Source organism: Carcharhinus amblyrhynchos, chromosome 6 (assembly GCF_965287045.1).
Source record: "Carcharhinus amblyrhynchos chromosome 6, sCarAmb.v2.hapA, whole genome shotgun sequence".
Classification (NCBI taxonomy): domain Eukaryota; kingdom Metazoa; phylum Chordata; class Chondrichthyes; order Carcharhiniformes; family Carcharhinidae; genus Carcharhinus; species Carcharhinus amblyrhynchos.
In genome coordinates, this window is record NC_137329.1 from 73304728 (window position 1) to 73325114 (window position 20387).

At 42.8% G+C, this 20387-nt stretch overlaps 1 protein-coding gene across 4 annotated transcripts in view; it reads left to right on the plus strand.

Moving 5' to 3' along the window:
• LOC145344002 (UPF0606 protein KIAA1549-like) overlaps positions 1-20387 on the plus strand; it is a 267713-nt gene that overhangs the window by 200528 nt on the left and 46798 nt on the right. For all 4 annotated transcript variants that reach the window (XM_080190645.1, XM_080190648.1, XM_080190646.1 and 1 more), the window contains 2 exons: positions 13124-13320; positions 15696-15820. In XM_080190645.1, the coding sequence (XP_080046771.1) occupies positions 13124-13320; positions 15696-15820 (322 nt within the window). The remainder of the gene's footprint in view (positions 1-13123; positions 13321-15695; positions 15821-20387) is intronic.

Genomic DNA, 20387 nt, shown 5'->3' on the forward strand with positions numbered 1-20387 from the left:
CTGGAGTCACGCCTCTGCCCACAGAACCTCTTGTCAATGCCTTGGACCCTCCCATCCCCTACCACTATCACCTTCCCAGCCCCCTTCTGTCCCTCCTGCCTATCCTTTTGTGCCCCTGTCAATGAATCTTGGGGGGCCACTGGGGAGGCCGGGGGACCATGACTATTCTTCTTCTTCCTCTTTTTCCACCTAACAGTTGTCCACCCATCCTGCTCTTCAGCCCTTGGGACCTCTTCCTGCTCATGGTTCTTAGACATTACCTCTTCGTTTTCCCTGACCAGAAACGCATCCTCTAAACGCCCCTCGAGTTGCCTGACCCGGGCCCTCAAGCGCTGCAACTCTAAACATTTAACACAGATGTGAACCTTCGGGAGACGTGACGCCACCAAGAACTCCCACATGTGGCACCTAACACAGCTTATGTTCCTCCCCATAGCCCCTGCCATGTCCCAACCTCCTGTATGCGTCAAAAGTTAGAAAACTTCAACTCACCTTCTCTAAGCCTGCTCTCGCCTAAGCCCAGCGAGCCAAAGCCCTTCTCACTCAGCTCCCACTCACTCCGCTGCCCACTCTCGACGCTGCCTGCTGTATGCCGCTACCTCCTTTTTATACCCCCCCCCCCCGCTCCCCCTTCCTGACAATCCCCTCGCCTAACTTCCGGTACGGAAGTAAACTACACTCTCTCAAACCCCGCAAACGGGAAGTGCAGTCAGAAAGCGATTCCAAGTAAATCCAGTACTCACCAAAGCCACAGCCACCAAGTACATTGCTCCGGAGAACAAAAGGTTGTGGTCCCAGCACTGACACCTGAGGCATACCACTAGTTACCAGCTGCCATTCTGAGAAAGGCCCCTTTATCTCCACTTGCTGCCTTCCGCCAGTCAGCCAATCCTATATCCATGCCAGAATCTTCCCCTTGACATCCGGGCACTTAATTAACAATCTTCTATGTGGCACCTTGTCAAAGACCTTCTGCAAATTTAAATAAATCACGTCCACTTGTTCTCTTTTATCTAACTTCCTTGTTACCTCCTCAAAGACATCTAACAGATTTGTCAGACGTGACCTCCCCTTGACAAAGCTGTGCTGACTCAGTCCTACTTTATCATGCACTTCGAAGTATTCTGCAATCTCATCTTTAATAATGGACTCTAAAATCTTGCCAACCACTGAAGTCAGGCTAACTGGCCTATAATTTCCCATCTGCTGCCTCCCTCCCTTTTTAAACAGTGGCGTTACATTCGCTACTTTCCAGTCTCCTGGTACCCTTCCTGCTTCCGGAGATTCCTGAAAGATCGCCACCAACGCCTCCACAATTTTCTCAGCCATCTCTTTTAGAACCCTGGGGTGTAGTCCATCCGGTCCAGGTGACTTATTCACCTTCAGACCTTTCAGTTACCCCAGAGCCATCTCCTTAGTGATAGCCACTATACTCATCTGTGCCCCTGGACTCTCCTGGAGCCTGGCATCCCACCAGTGTCTTCTACCGTGAGGGCTAATGCAAAGTAACTATTCAGTTCCTCTGTCTTTGTTTTGTTTCCTATTATTACTTCTCCAACCTTATTTTCCAGTGGTCCAATTTTTGCCTCTTACCTTTTTCTATATTTAAAAAAACCTCTTCCTATCTTTTATATCATGAGCTAGCTTACACTCATATTTCATCTTCTCCCCCCTTATTGTTTTTTTGGTTGTCCTCTGCTCTCTTTTAAAAGTTTCCTAATTCTTTGACTTCCTATTGATCCTTGCCACTTTGTATGCTTTCTCTTTTGCTTTTATGCTGTCGTTGACTTCCCTCGTCAGTCATGGATGCCTCATCCTCCCCTTAGCATGTTTCCTCCTCCTTGGGATGAATTTCTGTTGTGCCTCTTGCATACCTCTCAGAAACTGCCATTGCCGTTCCACTGTCTTCTCTGCTAGTCTCCCTTTCCAGTCAACTCTGGCCAGCGCCTGCCTCATGTCTTTGTAGTTACCTTTATTTAATTGTAATGCCGTTACATTTGACTCCAGCTTGTCCCTCTCAAACTGCAGGGCAAATTCTATCATGTTGTGGTCACTGCTTCCTAAGGGTTCCTCCACCTTAAGTTCCCTAATCAAGTCTGCCTCATAACACATCACCAAATCCAGAATTGCCTGTTCCCTAATAGGCTCTGTCACAAGCTGCTCCAAAAAACTATCTCTTAGACATTCCACAAATTTCTTTTCTTGGGATCCACTACCTACCTGATTTTCTAGCCCACCTGCATATTGAAGTGCCCCATGATTATTGTAATATTGCCTTTTTTTAAATGCCTTTTCTATATCCTGATTTATTTTCTGCCCCACATCCTGACTACTGCTAGGGGGGCTGTACGTAACTCCCATCAGCGTCTTTTTACCTTTGCGATTCCTCAGCTCTACTCACAGAGGTCCTATGCCTTCTGATCCTATATCACTTGTTGCTATCGATTTAACTTCATTCTTTACTAACAAGGCAACCCCGCCCCCTCTGCCCATCTGCCATGTCCTTCCGATGGGACACATACCCTTGGATATTTAGATCCCAATCCTGATCCCCTTGCAGCCACATCTCTGTGATGCCCACAATTTCAATGTGCACAGCAAGCTCATTTACCTTGTTCTGTATACTGTATGCATTGAGGTACAGCACTCTCAGTCCTGCATTGACCCCCTCCCTTTTCGTACTTGTCACCTTTTTTGTTCTGCCTGTCACCTATATTTTCTGTTCTATTATGTGGTCTGGAAACTTTACTAACCTCTCCTGAGCCCTAGCTCCATTACCTGCACCTCTACCCTCTCCTTTTAACTTTGATTTTCTAATTTTCCATATAACTGAACCCTGCCCCCCTCTATTATTTAGTTTAAAGCCCTATCTACAGCCCTAATTATACGATTCGCCAGGACTCTGGTCCTAGCATGATTCAGATGAAGACCATCCCATCGGAACACGTCCCCTCTTCCCCAATACTGGTGCCAGTGTTCCATGAATTCAAACCCATTCTCCCACACCAGTCTTTGAACCGTGCATTCACCCCCTTAATCTTATTGACCCTGTGCCAATTAGCTCATGGTTCAAGTAGTAATCCAGAGGTTATTACCATTTTGGTTCTGCTTTTTAATTTAGCTCTGAGCTGTTCATACTCTCTTAGGAGAACCTTTGTTCCTGATCTACCTATGCCATTGATACCTACGTGGACCACGACAACTAGTCTCCCACTCCAAGTTCCTCTGAAGCCCAGATCAGACATCCCGAACCCGAGCACCAAGCAGGCAACACAACCTTCGGGATTCTTGATCCTGATCACAGAACAATGTCAATGCCCCTAACTATACTATCCCTGCTAATTTCAGCACAAAGGCAGTTGTCCACATCAATTTATAAAATAGATATTTATTGCTTGGTAGAAGATATTCAAATATTTGAACTCTGAAAATTGTGCCAAAAACATTTTATACTGGGTTTTATGGTTAGTTTATGGGATATGGGCATTAGGCCAGCATTTATTGCCCATCAGAACGTGGTGATAAGCTGCCTTTCTGAACCACTGCAGTCCCTGAGATGTAGGTATGCCCTCAATGCTGTTAGGATGCAAATTCATGGATTTATCGAGTGACAGTAAAGGACCACATTATATTCCCAAGTCAGGATGGTGGTGTTATCTGGTATCTGCTGTCCTTGTCCTTCTGGATGGTAGCGGTTATGGGTTTAGTCATATCTAGGTCTTGCTATATTTGAACATAGACTTCTTTGCTATCTTGAGGAGTCACGAATTGTCATGAACATTGTGGAATCATCAACAAATATCCCACTTCTGACCTTATAATGAAAGGAAGGTCATTGAAGAAGCAATAGAAGATGATTGGGCCCGGGACACTATCCTAAAGAACTCCTGCAGTCATATGAAAATGGGGTTAGAATTTGGAAAGGCTGTTAGTCAATGGGTAAAAGGTCACTCTTGTTATACTGAGCCAAAAAGAGCTCCAGGTTTGGCCTCCAATCTCTGCTTAGGTTACCTGATCTCTATGGCAGAACTGGCTTGGATATGACATTTGGCTTCAGTGTGAACATCAGCTAGGATCAGATTTAGCAGCAGTGGCTTCTAGGGTTGAGTAATTCAGAGAAACTGACTGCCTCGTGCTGCAAAATGACTACTTGTAAAAGGTAATAAGGGCTGTACCCCAGCAGGCAGTCAATGACTTCAGCTGAGAACATTTTGAAAGATTAAGAACATAAGAAATAGGAGCAGGAGTCGGCCATCTAGCCCTTCGAGCCTGCCCCGCCATTCAATAAGATCATGGCTGATCTGTCGTGTCTCAGTTCCACATTCCCGCCCTCTCCCCATAACCCCTAATCCCCTTGCCTATCAAAAACCTATCAACCCGTGTCTTAAATATATTTAGCAAGGCAGCCTCCACCACTTCAACAGGCAGAGAATTCCAGAGATTCATCACCCTTTGAGTGAAGAAGTTCCTCCTCAGCTCTGTTCTAAACCACCCCCCCTCTATCTTGAGGCTGTGCCCTCTAGTCCTCTGTCCTTTCTGAGCGGGAAGAGCCTCTCCACCTCTATCCTATCCATCCCATTCATCATCATATATGTCTCAATGAGATCTCCCCTCATTCTTCTAAACTCTAACGAGTACAAGCCTAGTTTATTCAGCCCCTCCTCATAGTTCAATCCCCTTAACTCCGGCATCAGCCTAGTAAACCTCCTCTGCACTCCCTCCAAGGCCAAAATATCCTTGCATAAGTGCGGCGACCAAAACTGCACACAGTACTCCAGCTGCGGCCTCACCAGTGCCCTATACAGTTGCAGCAAGACCTCCCTACTTTTATATTCAATCCCCCTCGCTATGAAGGCCAGCATGCCATTTGCCTTCCTGACCACCTGCTGCACCTGCAAGCTGGGTTTTTGTGACTCATGCACAAGGACCCCGAGGTCCCTCTGCACCGTCGCATGCTGCAGTTTTTCGCCATGTAAGTAGTAGTCCTTCCTACCATTATTCCTACCAAAGTGGACAACTTCACACTTGCCAACATTAAATTCCATTTGCCAGTTCCTGGCCCATTCGCCCAGCCTATCTAGATCCTTCTGCAGACTCTCCACACCCTCCGCACAATTTGCCATTCCACCAATCTTGGTGTCATCAGCAAATTTCGACATCATACGCTCGGTTCCCTCCTCCACATCATCTATATAAATGGTAAAAAGCTGAGGCCCCAGCACCGACCCCTGGGGCAGTCCACTAGTCACCAACCTCCAATCCGAATAGCACCCATTGACCCCTACTCTCTGCCTCCTATTTGACAGTAAAAAGTCTGACAACACCAGGTTTTAGTCCAACCTATTTATTTGATAATATACTCACAAGCTTTCGGGGTTAGCCCCTTCGTCAGGTGAATGGAGAGTTCTGGCCTCAGACAGAGCATATAAAGCACAGACAGTTTAGAGATTACTGATTAGAATGCGAATCCTTACACCTAACCTGCTGTTCAAGACCTGAAGTGGCTGATAATGTGAGTGGAAGGAGCACTGATCACAGTTTAAAGAGATGTGTATTGTCTCCAGACAGTACAGTAAGTGAGGTTTTGCAAACCCAGGCAAGTCACGGGGGTTACAGATAGTGCGACATGAACCCAAGATCCCTGTTGAGACCGTCCTCATGTGTGCGGAACTTGGCTATCAGTCTCTGTTCAGCGACTCTGCGCTGTCGTGTGTCGTGAAGGCCGCCTTGGAGAATGCTTACCCGAAGGTCAGAGGCTGAATGCCCGTGACCGCTGAAGTGTTCGCCAACAGGAAGGGAATAGTCTTGCCTGGTGACTGTCGAGCGATGTTCATTCATCCGTTGTCGTAGCGTCTGCATGGTCTCCCCAATGTACCATGCTTCAAGCATGGTACATTGGGGAGACCATGCAGACGCTACGACAACGGATGAATGAACATCGCTCGACAGTCACCAGGCAAGACTGTTCCCTTCCTGTTGGCGAACACTTCAGCGGTCACGGGCATTCAGCCTCTGACCTTCGGGTAAGCATTCTCCAAGGCGGCCTTCACGACACACGACAGCGCAGAGTCGCTGAACAGAGACTGATAGCCAAGTTCCGCACACATGAGGACGGTCTCAACAGGGATCTTGGGTTCATGTCGCACTATCTGTAACCCCCGTGACTTGCCTGGGTTTGCAAAACCTCACTTACTGTACTGTCTGGAGACAATACACATCTCTTTAAACTGTGATCAGTGCTCCTTCCACTCACATTATCAGCCACTTCAGGTCTTGAACAGCAGGTTAGGTGTAAGGATTCGCATTCTAATCAGTAATCTCTAAACTGTCTGTGCTTTATATGCTCTGTCTGAGGCCAGAACTCTCCATTCACCTGACGAAGGGGCTAACCCCGAAAGCTTGTGAGTATATTATCAAATAAATAGGTTGGACTAAAACCTGGTGTTGTCAGACTTTTTACTGTGTTTACGCCAGTCCAACGCCGGCATACCCACAACATGACTCCTATTTGACAGCCAATCCCCTATCCACGCTAACACCCTACCCCCAACTCCATGCCCCCTGACCTTCTGTAATAACCTCTTGTGCGGCACCTTATCAAACGCCTTCTGAAAATCAAGAAACACCACATCCACCGGTTCTCCTCTATCCACCGCCCTAGACACATCCTCATAGAACTCCAATAAATTTGTCAAACACGACTTCCCTTTAACGAAACCGTGCTGCGTCTGCTCTATCAAATGATTCTCCTCAAGATGCCTCACTGTTTTCTCCTTGATCACAGATTCTAACATTTTACCTACAACAGACGTTAAACTAACCGGCCTATAATTCCCTGCCTTTTGCCTGCCACCCTTCTTAAACAACGGCGTAACATTAGCCGTTTTCCAATCTTCTGGCACTTCCCCGGAATCCAGCGAGGTTTGGAAAATAATCACCAAGGCATCCACTATCACCTCTGCCATTTCTTTCAGAACCCTTGGATGCATTCCATCCGGTCCTGGGGACTTGTCCGCAATCAGTCCCTCCAGTCTTTCGAGCACTGCCTGTCTAGTAACAATAATGTCATTCAGGCCCTCCACTCCTACCACCTTTCCATCGCTAACACCCGGCAAATTATTCATGTCCTCCTCCGTGAAGACAGAAACAAAAAAGTTATTCAAGGCCTCAGCCATTTCCCCATCCCCGACCACTAAGTCCCCCTTCTCATCCTCTAAGGGTCCAACGTTCACCCTAGCCAGCCTCTTCCTTTTTATATATTTATAAAAACTCTTGCTATCCTTTTTTATATTAAGTGCTAGCCCAGCTTCATAGTTTCTCCTACCCTTCTTTATCAACTTCTTCGTCATTCTTTGTTGATACTTAAACCTCTCCCAATCCTCTTCTCGCTCACTACTCTTAGCTACTGTAAACGCCTCCGCTTTTAATTTAACACTTTCCTTTACCTCCTTCGTTATCCACGGCTGATTATCTCTCCTCCTATGATCCTTTTTAACCATCGGAATAAATTTCTGCTGAGCACCAAGAAAGATCTCCTTAAAGATCCTCCACTGTTCCTCAGCAGATCTACCTTCCAATGCGCTCCCCCAATCAACATTCGCCAATTCCTCTCTCATCCTATCGTACTCCCCTCTGTTCAAACAAAGGACACATGCCCGGGAACCCACTTTCTCCTCCTCCATCTGCATCAGAAACTCCACCATACAATGATCACTCTTCCCAAGAGGATCCTTCACCACAAGGTCCCTAATTCTACCTGCCTCATTACATAACACCAGATCCAAGATAGCTCGCTCCCTCGTCGGCTCCAACACACACAGTTCAAGGAAACTATCCCGGCAGCATTCCAAGAACCCTTCCTTTGCTTCTCACCTAAACACCCAGTGACCCAAATTCCACAATGTTGATGGAAAATGGTGCCTTTTTGCATCAGTGCACTCTACGTAAGTCGTTCATTTAAAAAGTTGATGAGAAACAAAACTGGGCTATCTTATTTTAACAATATAACCTGGAGGAATAACATTAGTACAAGATTTAAAAAAAGGAAGCGTTGCTTGTACAGAACTGAAATGGGTCAGTGTGAAAATGATTTTTGCTGGAGACTGCCTCAGCAGTTTGGTATAATCTGGATATTGTCCCTGTTGTGTCTTTAATAACTTGGAATGAGGGGATTGTGACATGCTGATGTGTTCTGAATGCATTTATCCTTGTGCACAGGAGTAACCAGACAGGCAGTCTGAAAAATGTAGAATGTTTCAGAATAGAAAATAAACCAAACTTGTGTCATTAAAAAAAGCATAAGCTGGAATTTAGGGAAAGAAACAAGAACTGTTTCAAACACACACCCAAGTCCTCAGGATCTGAAAAAGGAAAGAAATGTTAATGTGTTTGGGTGGAGATCAGATTTGTTTGTTTACAAATCCCTTCAAGATATCTACTCCCTCCATCTGCCCTCCAGTGAATCCTCCTTCTGCTCCAGAAGTGAGAGAGCCTTCAACTATCACATTCCAGTGTTATCTCCTTAATTCCAAGACCCCTTGTGAATTTGAAAATTGCATTAATTTAGTTTGATTATGAACAAGGCCGGGTGCTGATTGACCATGAACTGCAATGTTAAACTGTGGGGGTGGGAGATCTAGTACAAGAGATGAATTGAAGAACCACTTTGCTTTAAAAGGGCAGGCATGACTTTAACATGAAACAGATGTAATGTTAAAGCTGATGCTGAAGGTAGCTCAAGTGGCCACAGAGGACCTATATAGTGAATCTGAAGGAGATGCAATAGAAATGGGTTGTCATCATCCAAAAGATAACTGACTAAAAAGAGGGGACAGGGTAGGTAAAAGCTAATTCACAAGTGCAACATGGACAAAAAATGTCTGTGTTAATCAGCTTGGATCATATAGATCAAGCCCAAGACAGGAGATGAGAGCCCTGTCTTGTCAGTTTGGATTGGGAATGTCTCAACTTGTTGAGACTCTGAATTGGACTTGATTTGATTGAATTAGAATAAAAACAAAAAAAAAGTCTGTGTTCAAAGAGATTTGCCAGGTTAAGTGTATCCTGAATTTTGGTAGACATGATGTGGCGATGCCAGCGATGGATTGGGGTGGGCACAGTAAGAAGTGTCTCAACGCAAGGTTAAAGTCCAACAAGTGTGTTTGGAGTCATGAGCTTTCGGAGTGCTGCTCCATCATCAGATGAGACTCATTTGATGAAGAAGCAACGCTCTGAAAACTCTTGATTCCAGATAAGCCTGTTGGACTTTAACCTGGTGTTGTGAGACTTCTTACAGAATTTTGGTGTTTCAAGAAATTGGAGCACCTTGCAAAGAACTTCAAAGATGCAAAATAAAAACAGAAAATGTTGCAAAAGACTCAGCAAGTCTGGCAGTATCTGTGGAGAGAAACAAGACTTAAAGTTTTGAATCCACATGGGCTTTTTCACATTAACTCTCTCCACAGATGTTGCCAGACTTGCTAAATCTTTCCAAGATTTTCTGTATTTATTTTGTATTTCCAGCATCTACAATATTTTGCATTTATATGAATCCAAAGATGTGGCTTAGATGAGAAAATGTAAATCAAACAATGCTACCGCCTGCATTTCCTTGAATGTTATGGTGTACATTTAATGTGTTGTGAGGTAGGATGGCCATGAGTTTGACATATGTCAGGGTTCTTCATACTTGCAATATTTTTTGTTTATTCTTGCAGAAAAGAGAAGCTCTTAATAGGAAGGAATTCTTGTTTCATTTTCAGAATTCCAGTGTATCCTTTCTTTTTGATCCAGCTTTGATTTATTTTTCTAGTTGCAACATTTTGCATTTCTCAGACTGCTTGGCCAATCTCTCCTGTGGATCAGATCACGTTCAGTCCACAAGGATATTGTGCATTCAGAACAAATTCTGCAAGTCACAATCTCATCAACCTAGCAAGTGAATTGATGGAGACTGGGGAAAGGGTTGTGGGGATGGGGAGAGTACATCAGTTTTTTTAACAAGTGCAAATGGTCAAAGCCAAACCATAGTCTCCTCATCTGTTGAATTTAAGTTGATCAGTCCACTGCTTAGCCTGGAAAGGGGATACTCCGTAATGTGCAGCATTGTTTGTGTCCCTCCACAAGTACATAAACAGTTTATACTGTGGCCCCAGCTGTGAAGGCTGGCTGCACAGGGGCCCTGGCCTCTCCCGAACTTGTTTAGCAAGGACCATTCTTGCTTGAAGGCGGCTCAACACTCTCTTCCCAAGGGCAATTAGGGATGGACAATAGGTGCTGGCACTACCAGCAATGCCCACATGCCATGAATGAGCTAAAAAAAAATTAATGCCTGCCTTTTGACAGGTGTTTGCAACACGGAACTTGTTATTGGCCCAATACTGTAAACCTTTAGCCCATCTTGCGGGAACAAACCATAAGTAGTCTGGAATTTACAAGAGATGGTTGGAGAGAGTCAAAAGGCAGGACACCTCAATTCTAGAAGCAAAAACCCTTCATTGCTGCTTTTACTTCCTACTTCTGCCAAAAGTTTTCATATACTTGGGCACATAGCAAATCGCAAATTTAGCATACATCCCACAACATAGCACAGTATATATGAACGTTCACAGGATGTTTATTTCTGTTAATTTTTTGATGCGTTTCCATGTGATGCAACGGGATTTAGGCACTACCACCTCGCAGTGCACAACAGCATTCACTTAACTGACAACCACCAAATTTGGGTTATCTACTGCAGGAATTCAGATTTAGACAGTAAGAAACACCTGGTTAAACACAGTGTCATTAGTTCACTGAATTATTGGAAAGTGTGTGAATCAACCTCCAAGTTATGATTGTTTGTATGAAGTGTACTAGCCATGTATTTATAATAGTATTTGGATTACAATGCAAAATTGTCATACGCTCCTATGTCTTGTATGCCCAATAGGATTTATAATCTGAACTATGGGTTCATTAATTTCACTCACTCTCTTCAGTCAGCATACCCTAAGAGAGCATTGTCCACCATCAATTTCCTTTTTTTGTAATCTGTGGTGAACTATGACTATGCTTAGCAAGGTACTGCAATAGTTTGCCATTGCCTTCTGCAGTATAGCTAACCAGGGTCTTTATCACTCTTACTGTCTGTTTTGCCACTTTATGAATGGACCTTCTTGGAATGGGACTGGAACCCAGAACTTCTGGTTCAATGACTGGGATCATGCTCACAGCATCAAAAGTCCCCCTTCATTAAACTATTGTATAGAGTATAAGAGCTGTTGTCTAATGCTTCAGTTGTACAGAATGTTGGTTAGACCGCATTTGGAGTACTGCATCCAGTTCTGGTCACCTTGCTACCGGAAGGACGTGGAGACCCTGGAGAGGGTGCAGAGGAGGTTTATCAGGATGCTGCCTGGTATGGAAGGACTGAGTTACGAGGAAAGATTGGAAAAACGGGGGCTCTTCGCCTTAGAAAGACGGAGATTAAGGGGGGATCTGATAGAGGTGTATAAAATAATGAAGGGAATAGATAGAGTCAACAGTGGCAGGCTTTTCCCTAGATTGGGGACAACTATTACGAGAGGTCACGATCTAAGGGTGAGGGGGAGAAGTATAATTTGGATACGAGAGGAAGGTTTTTCACGCAGAGGGTCATGGGGGTCTGGAACGCGCTACCAAGTAAGGTGGTGGAGGCAGGCACGTTGGACTTGTTTAAGGTTTACTTAGATAGACACATGAGCGAAACAGGGATAGAGGGTTATAGTAGACGGTATTAAAAAGGGTCAGAGCCTCGGGACAACACTGGAAATGTAATATTACGTGTTAATGTTTGTCTCTTTTAATCCACAGGTGTCAGTCCACCTTGTTGTCAAACGAGGGGCATGCACACGGTGGGTCGTGCGTGGGCTGCTCTTGGAGGTTTCGAGAGTGGCCTAGTACTTCGTGTCGTTGTGTGTGCTTAATCCTGGACCAGCAGACTATCACTGCTAGCTGTGCAGATACATGGATTTGGGCCTGTGTCTGTGGGAGTTTGTGCATTCTCCTTGTGGTTGCATGGGTTTCCTCCGGGTGCTCCGGTTTCCTCCCACACCCCAAAGATGTGCTCTTAGGCTGATTGGTGTACCAAATTGACCCTACACTATTCTCCCCTGAATCTGGCTACATTAGGGGTACCATTCACATACACACGGGGCAGGGTAGGTGTAGGAAAATGCTTTGTTGAAATGGCGGCGTGGGCTCGTTGGGCCGAAGGGCCTGTTTCCCGTGCTGGGTTGTTCTTTGTTCTTTTGTTCTTTGTTCTTTGTATTCAGTTGGTGATGTCTGTTATCTTGGATTCAGTTTCTGAGTCTGCCCTGTCTGTATTCATCGTGCTGGGGGACTGAGTGGGCAGTATGTTTACTTATTTCCTATGAACGGACTTCAGTCTATTCATCATAAGTCATGCAGAGGCAATGCCCATTAACAGGACATGGCAAGAAGATGTACCTCTTGGATGCAGAACCTGTTTCTCGGGTTTCTATACCTCTGCACTAAAGTGATTGATGCTAATCTGCATATACCAAGCCAGATTCATGGATACAGGTTTCAGTTGTTCTCTGATTCCTTCTGTTGTGAATGGGTCTCATCCTTTATATTGTAGAGTGTGATTGGTGGAGGAGTACTGCCTCTTTGGGCATACTATTATATCATAACGGTCCCTTTGGTTGCCTTCAGTACCTGTAAAATCAAACAGGCCTGAATATAAATTATATTTCCAGCTAAAGCAACATTGAATATGTGGGAGAGACAAAAGAAACATCAGATATTTACTTTTTAAGATAGGAGCGTCAGTGAAACATAAGAATACGAAATTGCCCTTTCCAGTATACATGTAATTTATAGGAAATCTAATCATAGGACCTCACCAACGTTGAAAAGAGCAGGAGAGAAGCCTTAGTAAATTGGCAAGTAATGATTAAAATAAAAAAGACCAAGGAGATGGTGGAATAGAGTTAAACAAAATATTGAAAATGCTTTTTGTACTGCACCAGGCATGATGGAATATTTGCAGCTTATTGCAGTTCAGTACAGAGACTTCCTTTAATGATATGATGACATCTGTACCACCCACCCTAATTGACCATCACATTTGCCTCTTCAGCTACAAGTGCCAAGTGTTAAAGGTTTCGACTTTGCCAAGCAGCATATTGGACAGCACGGTAAAGACGACATACTGGTTATCCATGAAGGGCTTCCACCTCCCCCAGCAAAAGATGCCACACCATCTGAGAACGGTGATGTGTCTAGTCCTCAGCCTAAGGCAGCCAAACTCTCCAAGGGCCTTCGACAGAGAAGCAGGTCAGTGGATTCCATTACTCAGAGCATCAAAGAGATGGCAACAGAAAAACCTTTTCTTTTAAACCTTAAAATCAAATTTTCCCCTCAATATTACACAGAAAGAAATGGAAGATGGCAAAGTGTTCCAAACAGATTTGCCTCTGTTCAGTAGTGTAGCCAGTCTCTCGTGATTGTACAAATAGAACAGAAGCTCTTCTCAAGAACACAAATGAATTAGGAGCAGGTGTGTGCCATTTGCTTCACCTTTTCAATAAAGTCAGGGCTCATCAGATTGTGGCATCAACTTCACCTATCTGAAACTACCCCCCTCCTCTAACACTTGAATCCCATGTCAATCAAAAAGCTACCTGACTCAATATCATCTCTTATTCTTCTAAACTCATTTGAATAAAGATCCAACCAGCTCAACTGTTCCTCATAAGCTGATCATTCCAAGATCCCAGGATCAAATATGACACCAAGGTTGTAATCAGACTGGGTAATCTCCCAACTTTTAAAGATGATTTTGGGAGTTGACAACATGCTCAAGGACTTTGGAGATGGGTGGCAGTTTTCAACCATGATAACATAGCAATCATTGCACTGGCCTGTGATGCTGGCAGTATTTGGAGCAGGAGGCAGTTTGGGAATATAGTTGCTTGAGGGATTATTATTGATCTTTCAACACCAGTCAGGAATCCTTGCACCCAGGCTCACAGAAATTACAATGAGCTGCAGCTTGAATCTGGATTCTGTTGAGATATATGACTGGCACGTTGAAACAGAGATACTATTAACTAAATCAATCAGTGGACTTCTGCTCTCCAGACTTGAAAGTGTCCAGATTATTAGTCTGTTTTTTGCTGAAGAGCAAAGATCCTTTAACCCAGTATCCTTTACATATGACTAGCTTTCTTTGAACAACTTGTCAGTCTGCAATTCTCCCATTCCCTCGTTTTTCAAAAATGGTGATTTATGATTTCGGCAGGTAGGTCATCCCCTACAAAATAAATGTTTAACCTGTCATTGCCCAAATTGCACAGTGCTCATTATAATGACCATCTATTTATGTAGGTACAGTCCCTTGGCCTCCATGAATCCCAGCATCAAAACCTTTACAAGATGATATCCAAGCCTGTAGAGCCAGAGTGAGGGTCTTCAGTAAATTGAAGCTCTTAATTTTCTGAAGTCACAGTTTATCATTTATAACATTTATTGCACTATTGTTGTTGAACATTAAGCAGAATCTTAATTCTCCATCATGGTGAAGGGAGAATACCTGACTTGATAATCAAGTAAAATTGGCAGATAATCACAAATGTTTTCATGCATCAAGTTAAGAGTACAGCTGATAAATGCTTGGGGATTTCAAACCCAGAAGGAAACTTTGAAATGCCTGCTCTTAACTGGATTTATGCAATTTAGCATAATGTGAGGAAACACTTGAAGAGCAGTCAGGTATATTCCAGGCTCTCTTGTATTGATTTTAAACAAAATAAATTTTATTAAACAATAAAACACACAGCAAGAAAGTCAATCAAAAATACAGTTAACTACATTAATGGCTATCCACAATATCTTTAAATTTACCCAGTTCAAAACCTCTCTATTTTCCTAACCTCCAAGCTACAGCTCCTGAAATAGCATCCCATAGGTTTGAAAACTGTAAGGAAAATCCAGCAGTAGTTATTGTACCAGGTACCTAGAATACTAGGGTTATTTCCGATTTGAAATAGAAACAACTGATTTCTCAAAACAGGCTTTCTCCAAATAATACCTGTTGGGCATAAACGCACTTGTTGCTGTGTGAACTATGATTTCAAAACAGCTCCCTGCATTGGGTGAATTTGCCTGATATACTTTTTCCTTTTGATCTTTCCTTATCTAACATTCTCAGGAATTACTCTTAATTACCTTTATTATATGCGCTCACCTTTTGGCATGTAAATGTGAAATCCATCCCCGTCTTCTATTGTTACAACTTGTCTTGCGGTAAACGCGTGTATCCAGTTTTGCTATGCCAATTAGCATATCAAAGCAATAATTCTATCGTCTCTTTTTCAACTTAAAAAAAAGCTTGTTTCTCCTTTAAACCTACAGCTATCAGAACGTATTCCCAATTATTGGATCCCTTATTTCCCCATTTTATAATGTTCGAACAATTATCTGACATAAACCTGTTGTTCTGATTGGCCTCTTTAGATTATATGATTGCCTCTTCTGGAGTCTTAATATAAAAAGTATTCCATTCAAAACATCCAACTAAGTTGTAGTGTTTTATATGCAACTAGCCAGCAGTAACCCTAGATAATAGAGTATTGGATAATTGAGGTTCTGCTGGACATGCAAATCAAAAATGGTTTTGTTGCCTAAATAACCAGTGTGTCTCTGTGTAGAGTTTCACCTTCAGAAGCCGAGTCCACAGCCAGTGAACGGTCCAGCGGGAGAGAGTCCATTGAAGATATCCCTAGACTCCCTTCAACTCCCACTGGTGGCAATAGACACACTGTGATCAGAAATGGTTTGTACCCTCACTTATTAGTAGCTGCAATGTGAATGTGTACATCATATTTTGGGGGAAAAAATGATTAAAGGGTGAGATGGTGTTTTCTGGCACCATTACTGTTTGTCTCCATTTCAAACTCTGATTTCGGCAGTGGCTGCCTATTCTGAACAGCAAAGTTTTGTGCCTATCTGCAAAATGGAGCTGTTTCACCGTACGTTTAAGCAAATCATTTAATCCTGTTAGAATGCAACTGGACATCCATTTCTTGTCTGTACAAGTATGATCCCATCTGTTTCCCAGTTCAGCTTGTGATGCAGGTGTATTTAAGTTTGTTTTGAACATACATTCTTTGAAAGGGCCTTGTCCTCTTTAGCTTTGAGCTGAGAAAATGGTACAGTAGCACATATTTCAGGCAAACTCTAATCTCATGAATGGCAATGGCTTGGGCTTGTCTCATGATAGTTCTTGTTCTCATCTGGATGATTTGTGTGCCCCAGATAAGCATATCCAAATGTAAACATGTACAAATGTAACAGTATCGTAGATAATGAATGCTGCAAGATTATTTTATGAACAATAAGTACATTCCAATGAAATCGTTATCTTAAACAATGCAGATCTATCAATGTTGTTCAGGGCATAAGAGTGTACAAACAGTATTATCTAAACAATAAGCATAGCATGTTAAAAACAGTAAGTACAACCAAATGATATTGTAGAAATTTTAGGAAAATGCTGGCTATGCTCAGTAAGCCTGAGTTCTGATTTCTGGTCACAGATCTGAAATCTGTTTCTTTCCCCACTAACACTTCCTGACCCACTGAGCGTTTCCAGCATTTTCTGTTCTCATACATCATTTCCTGCATCTGCAGTATTTTGCTTTTGTATTGTGTAACTCCATATCATTAAATAAACATTAAATTTACTCCTACAATGTAAAAAAGATGCTAGCTGTATTCCATGTTATGGAAACAATAGATGTACCCCAAGATTATTTGTATCAAAAATGTTGAGGTGCCCAAGCAAAACTATTGTATACAATGTGTATCCCAAAATTATAGAAAGTATCCCAAGATATTGTAAACTATACAGTTATCCCCAAAAACAAAAACAATCTGTATTTCAGAAGCCTTATTTGCAACTGGCCTAATTCCTACAAATATAAGTTAAAGTCACAGCCACTAAAAATCAACACCTTGGAAACTGGTAACTGTGAGACCTAGTTTATGAATCAAGGGAACAGTTATCTTCCCTGGAAAACAGCAATAATCAAGTTAATTTCAAAACCTTTGAAGGTGTGGTTATGGGGAGAGGGCGGGAAAGTGGAACTGAGCAGTGACAGATCAGCCATGATCTTATTGAATGGCGGGGCAGGCTCGAAGGGCTGGATGGCCTACTCCTGCTCCTATTTCTTATGTTCTTATGTTCTTATTATGTGTGTTTGGTGGTGGTTACCACAGCTACAGGAACCAACACATAAAATTGTGCCAAAGAAAAATCTGCTTGTTTTCAGAATTTGCTAAATGTTTGAATAGTGTGTTGGCATACCCTGTTGGTTTGATGTTGTTACTGAAATTGGCAGTTTTAAATTAAAGCAATTGCTTCAAATCCATATTATTCTCAGTCTAAGGATAACCACACAAAGAAATATTGATAGGAAACAGTTTGACTTCACAGACCACTTAGATGTGCACTGTCAAGCCATATGAAACAAGGATAAAGTTTAAATAATTTAGCATTAATATATATAGTTATAATTTCTCACACACTCAATAGTCTGATTTCAACAAAAAAGCCGTTCCACAAATTCATGTTTTTCCTGTTAATTGAATCTTCCCCTTTCATTCATGACCTGAACAGGATATTGCTAGTATTTGAATCAGAAACAGCATTTTCCCAACCAATATGAAAGCTGTCAGACTAAACAGGCCTGAACTGACATTTATTTTACAAGATATTTGATGGCATATTGACCGTGTAAAGTTTGAGAGGATGGTTTTAATGCAGTTAAATATCATAATGAGATCCGTCTGTAAGGATGAGATTGTAGCTTCTATTTAATTCTTTTTGTACAACTTTGTCATGATCCCAACATGTATAAGCAAGTTTATCAAAGCTAAAAAGTGAGACCTTTTTAAAGCATTCTAGCACCCTTACTCCTGCTGATGCCTGGATGAGAAATCCTGACTCCTGCTCGTCTCTAAACATGTATTCCTGGTTCCTACTGCTCCCTTCATCTGAAGGTGGGTATATTGTAAGTTTCATTGGGAGCCAAGGACCATGTATCTTGTGGGATCTCTAACCTGATCTGTGATTTTGTTCACCTGCTTTAGATCTGTCAGTTTGTGTGTCCTTTACATCAGGCAGCTCTGAATGGAATGTAGCTGCCTACTTCCCAGCACTTTCACTTACTAGGAAGGTTCCCGAGTTCGAAGTTAATCAGGGAGCCAATGCAGAGTTGACTATTCCAGAGAAGTTGAGTTATTTGCAACAGTAAGAAGTGTCACAACACCAGGTTAAAGTCCAACAAGTTTACTTGGTAGGACAAGCTTTCTGAGTGCTGCCCCTTCGTCAGGTGATTGAACACCACCTGATGAAGGGGCAGCATCCCGAGAGCTCATGCTATCAAATAAACCTTTTGGACTTCAACCTGGTGTTGTGAGACTTCTTGCTGTGCCTACCCCAGTCCAACGCTGGTATCTCTACATTATTTGCAACATACACAGACCACTCCTTATTGAATACTATGATTAAATTACTCTCGATCAGTTCTGGACTAGTCTATAAATATTGCTCTCAGTGGAATGAATGGAACCTCTCTGTGGCGTAATGGGTTTTGGTCAGTCAGTATCATCACTGACATGGAGTGGAGAGAAGGATACTTGAAAAGTGTGCAAAAAATGTGATGCTTCAAAGATTTTGAAAGGTGGTCTAATGTAGGTAAGTATCATAATGGCTCCATTACTGGATAGTTGCAGAGGCCTGAGTCACGGAGCAATACAGCTTGGAAACAGGCCTTTTGGCCCAACTGGTCTATGCCGACCATGGTTCCCCCCAGCTAGTCCCATTGTCCGCGTTTGGCCCATATCTCTCCAATCCTTTCCCATCCATGTACTTATCCAGATGCTTTCTGAATGTTGTTATTGTACGTGCCTCAACCACTTTCTCTGGCAGCTCAGTCCGTATACGCACTGCTCTGTGCGTGAAGAAGTTGCCCCTCAGGCCCCTTTTAAATCTTTCCCCTCTCACCTTAAACCTATGCGGCACATGGTTAGCATTGCTACCTCACAGCATCAGGGACCCGGGTTCAAATTCGGCCTCAGGTCACTGTCTGTGCAGAGTCTGCACATTCTCCCCATATCTGTGTGGGTTTCCTCTGGGTGCTCTGGTTTTCTCCCACAATCCAAAGATGTGTGGGTTAGGTTGATTGGCCATGCTAAAGTGCCCTTTAGTATCAGGAAGATTAGCAAGGTAAATATGTGGGATTATAGGAATAGGGCCTAGGTAGAATTGTGGTCGGTGCAGACTCAATGGGCTGAATGCTCCCCTCCACTGTAGGGATTCTATGGTTCTATGTCCTCTAGTTTTTATTCCCTTTTCCCTGGGAAGAAGAATGTGTTTACTCACCCTATCTATGCCCTTCATGATTTTATATACTTCAATAAGGCGACCCCTCATTCTCCTACATTACAGCCTGGTCATCCTCTCCTTATTGCTCAGGACCACTAGTCCTGGCAACATAAATCATCTTTGCACTCTTTCCAGTTTATAAATGTCTTTCCTATAACAGGATGACCAAAACTGTGCACAAAAATTCAACTGCAGCCTCACCAAAGACTTATTCAACTGTAACATAATGTCCCAATTCATGTACTCAATGCCCTGATAAGGCCCATCGTGTCAAATGCCATCTTCACCAACCGCCTGGACTAATGATCCAGAGACGCTAATTCAAATTCGACCATGGTAGGTGGGACTTTATTCCACATTTATTTATTAACTGAACTTAATCGGTTGTGGGGATCATGTAGCTACCAAATTGGCTGATCCTATCCTTCAGCGAAGTGTATGCATTATTCTTATCTGGTCAGGCATATATGTGACTTCAGAGCAACAATGTAATTAATCCACAACTTCACTTGAAGTGATTGTGAGAAATGTGAGCAGCATTGAACTTCATGAGCCTGCTTTGCATTTGATCAAGATCATGGTTGATCTGAGTATGACCTGACTCTACTTTCCTGCATACTTCCATAACTCTTGACTCCTTTGTAGATCAAAAATCTGTTTTACTTAACCTTGAATTTATTCAATGACCCAGCTTTCTGCTGGAGAATTCTAAAAACTAAAGACCCTCTGAGAAAAGATTTCTCCTCCTGTGTCTTAATTTAATTTTTTTTTAACTGACTTCTGGTTGCAAATTCCCCCACATGTAGAAACATCCCCTCAACACCTAGCCTGTCAGGCCTGCTCAGAATTTTCAGTGTTTCAATAAGATTACCTCTTGTTCTTCTCAGCTTCACTGAGTATAGACTAAACCTGCTGAATTTTTCCTCATAAGACAGTTACTTCATCTCAGGAA